General features: G+C 41.6%; 1 protein-coding gene across 1 annotated transcript; it reads right to left on the minus strand.

Moving 5' to 3' along the window:
• Positions 1-2,171: 2,171 nt before the first annotated feature.
• On the minus strand, positions 2,172-11,006 carry LOC113073997 (far upstream element-binding protein 2-like). Its single transcript, XM_026246692.1, has 18 exons — positions 10,827-11,006; positions 9,683-9,788; positions 9,522-9,575; positions 9,368-9,404; positions 8,982-9,040; positions 8,421-8,492; positions 8,266-8,323; positions 8,020-8,185; positions 7,779-7,877; positions 7,563-7,670; positions 7,379-7,481; positions 7,176-7,294; positions 6,158-6,448; positions 5,404-5,513; positions 5,240-5,313; positions 3,507-3,707; positions 3,217-3,407; positions 2,172-2,724 (listed from the first exon to the last, which is right to left on the minus strand). The coding sequence occupies exons 1-18, from the start codon at positions 10,917-10,919 to the stop codon at positions 2,716-2,718; spliced, it is 1,950 nt and encodes a 649-aa protein (XP_026102477.1). The 5' UTR covers positions 10,920-11,006; the 3' UTR covers positions 2,172-2,715.
• Positions 11,007-11,126: the final 120 nt, after the last annotated feature.

Consider the following 11,126-nt stretch of genomic DNA (forward strand, 5'->3'; position numbering starts at 1 on the left):
TCCTAACAGCCTCGTTTTCTTTCCTATCAGAAATTAAATATAGATACTTTTGACAAATCTATAGTTAACGTTCTTGTAATTAACCTTTATAAAATGTAGCCACAACAAGTGCTTCAAAACTACTAAAATTACTAAATACATTTAGCAGACACTTTTATCCAAAGCAGCTTACAAATTACAACTGAAGCAATCAAAAACAACAGAAGAGCAATGATGTGCAAGAACTATAAAAAGTCTCAGTTAGCTTAACAGTACACTTAGAAAGTTTTTTTATTATATAATAAAAAGAACACTTACAGAATAGAAAAAGAATAGAGCAAGCTAATAACAAGATACTTTTTTTGCTTATTCTAACTGTATAAATGAAAAGAAAACAAAGATTAGAGAAGCTAGTGTTAGCTATATATATATATATATATAGCTAACACTAGCTTCTCTAATCTTTGTTTTGGAGGAGATGGGTTTCAAGGCGATTCTTGAAGATGGCTAAGGACTCAGCTGCTCGGATTGAGTTAGGGAGTTCATTCCACCAGGAGGAAACCTTTAATTTAAAAGTCCGTAAAAGTGACTTTGTGTTTCTTTGGGATGGCACAATCAAGCGACGTTCACTTGCAGAACGAAAGCTTTTAGAGGGCACATAGGTCTGAAGTAATGAATTTAGGTAAAGGGGTGCAGAGCCAGTGGTGGTTCTGTAGGCAAACATTGATGGTTACCAATAGCTGCTAGCATAAAAATAAAACCAGGGCAAATTGATAAACAGGGGTGACATGTATTCTTTTCGGCTCATTAACAGTTAATCTTGCTGCAGTGTTCTGAATTAATTGTAAAGGTTTGATAGAACTGGCTGGAAGACCTGCCAAGAGGGCATTGGAATAATCCAGCCTGGACAGAACAAGAGCTTGAACAAGGAGTTGTGCTGCATGCTCCCAAAGAAAGGGCTTGATCTTCATGTTGAATAAAGCAAATCTGCAGGAATCGGAGAGTTTTAGCAATGTGGTCTGAGAAAGTTAGCTGATCTTCAATCAGTTATGGTTGATGTGCAATGGATGGTGAAATTGTGATGAAACGATGGGTTTGATGGAACCACAAGCAGTTCTGTCTTGGCAAGGTTGAGTTGAAGGTGATGGTCCATCATCCAGGAAGAAATGTCTGTTAGACAAGCTGAGATGGAATGAGAGGTAGAGTTGAGTGTCATCAGCATAGCAGTGATATGAAAAGTCATGTTTCTGAATGACTGAACCTAATGATGCCACGTAGACAGAGAAGAAAAGTGGTCCAAGAACTGAGCCCTGAGGCACCCCAGTAGTTATACGTTGCGACTTGGACAACTCACCTCTCCAAGATACTTTGAAGGAACTATCTGAGAGAAGACTCAATTTACTGGCCTGTGGTTCCTGAGAGGTCTTGTGCCAGTATATTTGACAGGAGGATCTGGTGGTTCAGTGTCAAACGTGGTTAAAATTTTGAATCTGCTCTCACCAGACTTAAAGCTTCAACAACTGGGAACAAGACAGTTTCGGTCAAATTTCCACTACTGAAGCCAAGAGGTAATTTAAGTGTTTTTGCAATGAGGGGAAGAAGGGAAACTAGTTTGTAGTTCTCTAAAGCCCCTTTCAAACTGCACATTGGTCCTGGAAAATTGCCACAACTGGGGGCATCAGAATGCAGAAAAGGGAATTATCAAAAAAAAAAAAGTCGATATTCTACTATTCACATCCCATAACCCTTACATTTTTTTGGCCCTTTATAGAGAAAGGTTTAGGCAACTATTAGTTACCACTCAGGATGAGCTAAAAAGTAATGGTAATGTTTGACTTTCAAAAACTAGACTGTCAACAAAGACACTTTCAGACTGAACACTGGTCATGTGATCAGATGAGGATTTTGTAATGTTTATTTTGTAGTTTTTAAAAACAAGCAGTAAAAAAAAAAAAAAAAAGCATACAATTTATATATTTATAACATCATGACTTCCAATAACTTGGGAAGGTGGGAGAAAAAAAAAAGAAAAAAAAAAGAAACCCTCTTTTCACAGAGTGAGGAGCAACACATCTTGAGTTTCAGTGTCAGAACATATATACTCGCGCACACACACGAGACACACTCAGAGACTGAAACCCCATTTGATATCACAGGAGAAAAATTATCACATTAAAAAGAAAAACTCACTAAATGAATAGAAATAAAGAACACGTTAAACAATGGGAATGTTCCAGCTCAAAATCAACTTAAAAAGGACTAAAAGCAAAATAGCATTAAAAAAAAAAAGACATGGTTACTCATTGAGTTTGAAACACAGTAGTTATTAACACCTGAAGGTTTCCTCTAAATGCACCGGTTTCCTCAAAAAGATTTTTTTTTTTAATGCAAATACAGGAAGTGCACGCTCATGTGAGAAAGTTAGCTTTCCCTTGTGTCTCCTGGACATGAGTCACACTGATGCGAGGGATGAAGCGTGTGTGAAGGGGAAGGCAGAGTTTAGTCCATCAGCGCTTGTGAATCCAGCTAAAACCAGGAGGAGGAACAAGAGAGTCTGAAGCAGTAACGTTTCAAAAGACAGAAATCTGGCTTCAGAGGAGAAAGAGTCACAGACCTTTTCAGCTGGACACGAGAAAGAAAAAAAGAAAAAATAATGAAACTAGAAGAGAAGTCCTTTTGTTAGAGAAGAGTGACAGGATGAAGGGAAGGAGTAGGACGGACGAGAGCTCAGTCACTTCACTGCGCCTGAGGAGAGACGAGAAATCACAGTCAGTCATCACTGCATGAGGAAACAAAACTAGAGCCACTGAACTTCTGTATGCATCATTTGTTTAGATTTAGAATTGATAAAGGTGCTGTATGAAGGATTGACACCGAGTGGCTGAACTAGGTATTGCCGTCCAAATTCAAAATATTGGAGAGGCTTTTTTTCACCATGGTGTGTATGTGCCTAATTAACATATGAAATCAATTCACACCATTTAAATTCTATAAAATTAACAATGTTTCATATTGAGTTTTAAGTGGGCAGACAAACGTTTAAGCTTTAAAAGGGTAACAAATCAGCAGCTCCACATTTGCTTCTTGGGGCAAAAAATAAAATAAATGCCATGACCCTTTTAAAAGTGTAAATTCCACCTTCAGAATCAAAAACATGTCTACTTCTTACATCTAATCTTCAATCTACATGCCATCAATGGCTGTTCAGACACACATGAACCGGTGATCAGTGTGTACCTGCTGGCCCTGTGGTGTGGCGCCCGGCTGTCCCGGGGCCTGTCCCGTCTGTCCGTAATAAGCAGCCTGCTGTCTGTAGTATTCAGCCCATGCGGCGCTGTAGTCCGTCTGTCCCGCTGCTGGAGCTCCTGTGGCTTGAGCTGCTCCTGCGGCGGGAGCAGCTGCTCCTCCTCCTCCTCCTCCAGCAGCAGCTGAAACAGTCTCAGCATCAAAACACTGATCCGCCAGCAGATTCTTTCACATGCATCTCTCTACTACGTGATAACAGCGTGTGGAATGAGCGCTCGTACCCATCTTTTTGTAGTACTCCTCCCAGGCCTTGGTGTAGTCGGGCTGAGCGGCTCCGGGAGCAGCCTGGCTCTGGTCAGCAGGAGCGGGAGCGGCCGGTTGGGCCGCAGGCGTCTGTCCAGGCATGGCGCCCCCTCCAGGCTGCTGGTAGTACTGTGCGTAATAAGCTGCCCACGCTGCGTTGTGATCCACTGCTGCTTTACCTGAGAGAAACAGACAGAAATCCCCTTTATACTTCAGATACTCGGCAACTTGCAGACACGAGCTGAGCCTCAGGATAAACAAGATCATATTAATGCTAATTTAAACAAAATAACTCCATTTAAATAAGGATCCATACATCCATTTTTTGAAGTTCAAAAGCTTGACACAAAGGGACAGTTTGTCCTTTTTTTGAGAAATTAATACTTAAGACCGGTATCAGACAGAGGCAGGACAGTAAATATATATTTGTCATGTTATACATACGTTTTATTATGATCATTTATTAAACAGATGCGCATCAATTTTAGTAAATGTAAAAAAAAAAAAAGAAAAAAAAAAGTTTAAATCAGTCCTCATCTCTGCAGCACACGTGCTAAACGCAGGTTATTTGTGCAGCATGAGAAAGATGGATAAGGAAGAGAGATGGAAAAGTGCACAAAAGCATTATCAACTTCCTACAGAACTTCAATTATAACAGCTGTCAGCTGTGTGGATATTGGCAAATAGTTCATTTTCATTTATAATCATTAATATGGCTTCTTATCAAGATATTAGTCTATATGCTATGTTCTGTCAATGCTTTAACTTCATATTAGCCTATTTATAGCACACTTGCCATCCAGTAAATCAAACTTTGCAAAACACTGCCACATAACATTTACCTCAGTATAACAATTCAGTGTCTATAAGCTCGTTGGTCAGCTAGAAAAATAACTATATAGCATTGCTATATTTAAGTGCTACTGCATTTTAATAGTATTACTGTACCTGTTGCATATATGAAATTGAAGAATGCAAGCTAAAGATAAAATTCAACATCCTATAAAGCTGCAGGTTACTAATGAAGAAAACCCAACAATGTGTGAAAGACATGAAAACACTGGATGCATTGAGGAGCCCAAACTACACTGTAAAAAGAGATCAGTTGACTTTGCTTTAAAAAAAAAAAAAAAAAAAAACCCATTAAGTAAATAAACGTCCTGCATAAAGAAATGTTATGTGAACTGGACAATGCTGAGTTACACTGGCAAGTAAGTTTGAAAATGTGTTGTTCACTTTTTTCTGGTTGGACTAAAATTTATTAAAATGCAATTACACTCAATGGCCAAGTGATGCTTATGGTTCATGATACTGGTACAGATCCAGTGTTAAGTAATTTGGCACTTAAGTTTCCTATAGGAGCCAGTGACTTTTTTTGGGGGGGGATCTCGGTAGTTTTAGCAGAAGACATTTTTAAATGAAAAAAAAAAAAAAAAAACTGACATCAAATCTTTAAATATTATTAAATGTAAAATCAAGTAGTATTTTTAAATACATGTATAATAGTATTAGTACTTGTCAAAATGTATTTAGTGTATTTTACAAATTGGAATTAATTACTATAATTTAAAGTAAAAAAAAATAAATAAAATCCATGTCTTTAAGATGCAATGCGACCCAAGCATGAGAAACTGAACAGACATGTGACTGTGGTAGCACTAGAATCCCATCGAGACTTAAACACTGAAAGCGTCAGTACAAAACGACTCACTGGGATCCTGCGGCTGCCACTGCTGGTACGTGTTCCCCCAGCCCTGAGGATACTGACCGCCAGGAGGACCACCGCTGGAGACAGAGAGAGAACCACTGTGAGCATGTGCAAACTAAACCTCAACCCTCTCCCTGAAGCTGATTCCCCTTTACAGCAGTACTGACTGTGGCGGTCCACCGGGGGGTCCGGGCTGGTACGGGTTCGGGTTGTAGGGGCCCATGGGTCCAGCGGGGCCCGGTCCACCCGGTCCAGGACCAACAGGGCACAGGGGACCCTACGAGGAGAAGCAGACCAGTTAAAGCCAGCAAACACTAGAGCAGCAGTCAGCAGTCCAAGTATCCACATCACAACATGTGCACAGCACTTAGTTTGAATACAAGAACAGCATTTAAAACAGTGCAAGGTCTCTTTATTTAAGACACTTTGGACTTTTAGAGTATATTATACAGGTGACAACTAAGTTTAATCTGGCCACAGAGGAACACAAGTGGGTTGCCTGATATGAAGAGACAATCCCCCAAACAGATATTCAATTCAAGTTTATAAGTATAGCACTCTTTATGATGCAAATCAAAGTTTTAAAGAAAATGTAAGTTTCTACATTATATTTAGTAACAGCTTATCAGTGGTGACTCAAGTTGAAGTCCATGTGGCAGAAATATGGTAAAAATCAAGCAGCTAGTTAATCCACGTAAATCAAACAGATGGTGAATACACCATTAAGAGCAATGATTATATGATGCAGTTATTAAATATATGTGGTACTGTTACGGAGGCCGTTCATAATGCAGAGGTCACTGCCTGATGTGCTCTGATTTAAATGAGTTTGAGAGCATTTACACCTGTATCTTTTCTGTTGATACACAGCCCTAGCAAACGGCAGGAAAGATCCCGCACAGAAGCGGTGTTTAGGGGTACCTCGATCTTGTCCTCGATCAGCTGTTTGGCGTGGTCGATCTGCTGAGGAGATCCCCGGATGATAAACAGTTTGAAGTTGGGGTCACCGTTGGGCGGCGGCTGGCGAGAGATCTCCACGAAGGCACCCGTCTCCTGGTTGATGGCCTTCACGTTCTCGCCGCCTCGGCCTATCACCAGACCGCATTTGTGGGCGGGGATTGAGAAGGTCATCTCGCTGCCAGGAGGGCCCCAGTTGCCCGGACCACGCCCCCTGCCACGCCCCCCTGGATGCATTCCTTCACCTGGAGGACCCTGACGAACACATCAGAGATTAACCAAAGCAACCAAACACCAATTGAGTCCAGTCATAAAAACAGATGTGAATCAGTCACTTCCCTAGCATTTCATCAGTTCAATTGAGAAAGACTAGCATGTCAGATACACAAATGCAAAGGTAGTAGTAATAATAATAATAATAATAATAATAATAATAACAACAACAACAACAACCAGTAAACCTCTTGTGCATCGCCTTGAATAAAAATTAGTTACTCTTAAAATACAATGTTCTATGCCTCCATTTGAGAGATATATAGTGTATTAAATCATTCATACAGAATATTTTATTTGACATACCAGCATCGGTGACTGGTATATTTTCATGACAAGATCAATGTAATTTAAAAGAAACAAATATTAGTAACAAGCAATAATAATGGAAAAATCTACTGACAACAAACTCTCCACCTTATAACAAACATAAGACATTTCAGTATTTGACTTGGAAAAAATTAAATATTCCAGGTGAAACTTTAAAACTTTCATTTGGTCCTTAATGTAATTCAGAAAATCAATGAGAAATACATATACTCCTAATAAACTAAAAGTAGTCATGCTTTTAATTACTATTTAAATTGCACCCTTCATACTGAATCCAGAAAAAAAGATTTAAGAAATAAAACGAAACTGAATTTAGGAAAGAAATCCTGATTTCACAGAGTATATTGGGCATCTCCAGATGAGTGCGAGCATCACTCACCCCTCCTTCCTCTCGTACCCTGATGCTCTGCAGGAGTTCGTTGATGATGCTGGCGGCGTGTTCGCAGCGGTCCGGAGGACCCACTATATGAGCGATCTTTTCTGGACCGCTTCCATCATCTACAGAGAGAAGAAAAATACACTTTGTGAACTGTAATATCATAAAACATTGAGTTTAATCAGAAGCTGAAAGTCTAAACACACCTGGTTTGAACTGTATCCTCACACCAGCGTCGTTCTGAATCTTCTTGATCATCTCTCCGCTTCGGCCAATCACGACGCCCACAGAGTGACGCGGAACGGGCACCTGTCCAATCAGAATAAGACATCACATTTCAAAAAAAAAAAAAAAAAAAGTGGAATGTAAAGGATTAAATCAACGCCGCACCTCCATTCCTCCTCCACCACCTCCTCCTATTTGAGAGCCGTACTCATTTCTGTCGAAGCCGGGATGGTCCCGCTCTCGCAGAATCTCCTGCACCATCTCACGCGCTTGCTACAGAGAGAAATGAGCGCCAACATCTTAACCACAACAGGTCTTAAAAGAGAACAAACAAAACGAGCAACAGTAACGGGTGAGAGAAGAGTAGTAGTCGTCACACACCTGCACTTTGTAAGGATCTCCAATGATGCGCAAAGGTTTGTCCATGTTTGGCCCCTGAGAAGGGTCCTGGATCAAAATCATCTTCACGCCAGCGCGCTCCTGAAACACAAAGCATGTTAACATGTAGAGAAGGCAACCAAGAACCTCCTGTTAGCATTCAAAATCTATACATTTTAATACAGTAATATTTGTGAAAACTATGATGCATTTCTTTGCACGCACAGACGGGCACAAGCTCTACCTGCAGCTGTTTAATGGTCTCTCCTCCTTTGCCGATGATGAGCCCCGCTTTCCCTGCCGGAATGATCATTTCCTGCATGTGTCCGCTCCCATTGGTCGACTCGTGGAAGGAGGGAGGAGTGCCCCGCCCCCGAGAGACGATGTCATCCAGCAGCATCTTGGCCTTCCTGCACAGACAGGTCAGAGGTCAAAACACCAACACACAGATCCACACTGCAGTTAAACGTGTGAGGAAGCACAAACATACTGGATGGCTTCAGGGCCGCCGGTGAGAGACACACTCCTGTCTGGAAGACCGCCGCTGTCTAAACACACAAAACCAACAAGTCCCATCACGCCTCATACTTCTAAAACATGGAGAGAAGAGCCCACTTGACTGATCTGAACCAGAGTTTGACTCACCTGGAGCAATCTGAACCTTACAGCCAGACTCCTGCTGGATCTTACTGATCTGCTCTCCTCCCCGACCAATGACTACAAACAGACACAACATTCACTGGGTGCAGAATTATACTCATGAACAGACTCTAGCGCGTCAACCTCCAGTAGAAGTGTGAATCTCAAAGAACAGTTTCAGATCCACATTTCAACCCCCTCAACTCTGTGTGTGCACATTATACAGGAGCAATAATAGGGCTGCCAAAGGAAACCCAGCAGAGTTTGAGGAAGGTTTATTTAGATGTGTATTCAATCAAACATCACAACTGTTGTACATTCTGCATGGTCCAATCGTGATCTAAAAAACAGCTACCATTCAAAATTCTGGGGTAAGCCAAAATAATAATGTAATATATATTATTATTATTATTATGCACTAGGAATAATAAAATAAAGTAATAAATAAAAAAAAGCATGCATTTTTCTTCCTTTTGGTTTTGGCAAAAAAAGAAAAAAATGACCCAAGTGATATTCCCCCAGGAAAGCGTGAGTACAGCCAGTGCATGCTGGGTAATGTGAACTTACTGAGGCCAACCATGCCGTCAGGGACTCTGTACTCTTCTGTGAGAGTAGACGGACGCACGCTACAGAAAGACAACAAACAACAGTCAGGAAAAATACCAGCAGACAAATACAATCAGGTCATAGTAACTTGTGGCCAAACGCCTTTTCAGAAAAGCATAAAAAAAAAAAAAATCATATACATTAAGATCTTGATACGTTTTGAAGGCACCACAAGAGTTAAACTTTTACATGAGCACCTCGAGACCCCTGTATTAGGCTTAACAGTCTAATGGAGTCAATGGAAACCAAACCTAGCCTAATTATACAGGCCTGTGTAGTTATTCCCAAGTGCTCAGATCTGAGAGCTGTTCTAACGACTCGATCACACACACACGAGGACGTCTTACCTCTGCTGGGAAAGGGCAGCCAGCTGGGCTCCGATAGCTGTGGATGAGAAAGGGATAAAATCACTGCGCTAAAAATACACACGCATGTGCTTTGAGTTGCTAAAAGTGAGTCTGTGTGTTTACATGAGTGAAAAAAAAGCAAAGACAGACGTACACAGTGCTGAAGAGTTGTCTCTGTCAGACGCCATCTTCTTACACTCCGGCTGATCTGAGGAGGAAACACAAGAAGAGCTCAAAAACATCTCCGGAGAGACAGACGAACAGATCCAGAGAGACAGACGGACAGATCCAGAGCACGTCTCTCTCACGCCGTACCTCCGTCCTCCAGAGATCGCTTCTGAGCCGCGAAGGCATAGCTCTCCGCTCCGCCGTTATTGCTCATGGGGGGACCGGCGACGTCTCCGCCAATCTTCGCTGCGATCTGGAAAACACCACAAAATCAGCATGAAGTTAATACTAACTGCTAGTCACATTTTCTTTTAAAGTTATGCATTTATGTTAGACAGACACTACGATTAAAAAAAAAAATTTAGGGACAGCGAGATCTTTTGTTCCAGACCTTTGAAAGAAGTTACTTGACTCACCAAGGATGAAATTATTTAATCAAAAACCCAATCTAGGATATTGCTTCTGTACGTGACTATTTTGTTCAAATTTAATTCAGCTGTATTTTCAGCTTTATTACTCCAGTGTCACATGATCATTCAGGAAACATTATAAAATACTTGAGAAATATTATCACCATTAATGTTACACTGGGCTTGTTTTATTTTTTGACAAACATTTTCTTTCCACAATATTCTTTGAAATGCAATGTAAAAACGCGGTATAATAAAATGTCCAAAATTCAGTACAATGGCACATGAAAAGTAACATTGTATATTTATCATCTATAACCACTCCTGTAACGTAATTACCACAATAATCGCCACTAATTGTACACACAGATACAAATAGGAAAGAGAGAGAGCGAGCGTGTGTGAGTTAAGTATAGAACACCGCTTTTACCGTGACACCACGATGCTAACATGTTTTACAGGACGTGTAACGTTACCCCTATAAAACCATGGTACGATCATTACACACGTTAAAACACATGGTAGTGCCGTGGTTCTTTTACAGATGGGACAAAAACAAACAACGGTAATTCGAATGTTTTGTCGGACATTTAGCGTTACAGCGGTAGCATTAGCACCATGTTACCCCCTGGACTCAGTGTAAATACGGTGATAAATGAAAATAATCACTACGTACCGCGCTAAATACCTATTCTGTGCGAACATTCCTGTACTATAGTACAGCAGTCGTTTGTAACGGTAACTTGTAACCACATCTTGCCTTTGTTCCGAGCCCTACGCGATCGCAGCTCGTGCTAACGGATGATTGTGGCGCGCGCCGGCTCATGTGCCGCGGCCCTCGCGCTGACCCACAAACGCGGCCCGCAGTGCGGATCTCTCACCTGCCGCGCGCGCTGTACCGCGTCGGCGAACGCGTCTTTCTGGATTCCAGCTGCTCCGGCACCGGGTGGCGGCACCGCGCTGTACTCAGACATGCTGTCCGTATGGAGGATGAAGTGTGCGGGAGACGGCGAGGAGCACTAGGCCTGGCAGAGGTGCGCAGAAGCGGGAAGACGAGCGAGACAAACGCATGGGAGGAGGGACTTAAGCTCTACGGGCTTTCCTATAGGCGTTCTTAATGAGTGGCTGTTGCGAGCACCAATTAGATGGCAGCTGGAGGCGGGCGTAACGTGCGGATTTGA

This window comes from Carassius auratus, unplaced genomic scaffold (genome assembly GCF_003368295.1).
Source record: "Carassius auratus strain Wakin unplaced genomic scaffold, ASM336829v1 scaf_tig00013464, whole genome shotgun sequence".
Taxonomy (NCBI): domain Eukaryota; kingdom Metazoa; phylum Chordata; class Actinopteri; order Cypriniformes; family Cyprinidae; genus Carassius; species Carassius auratus.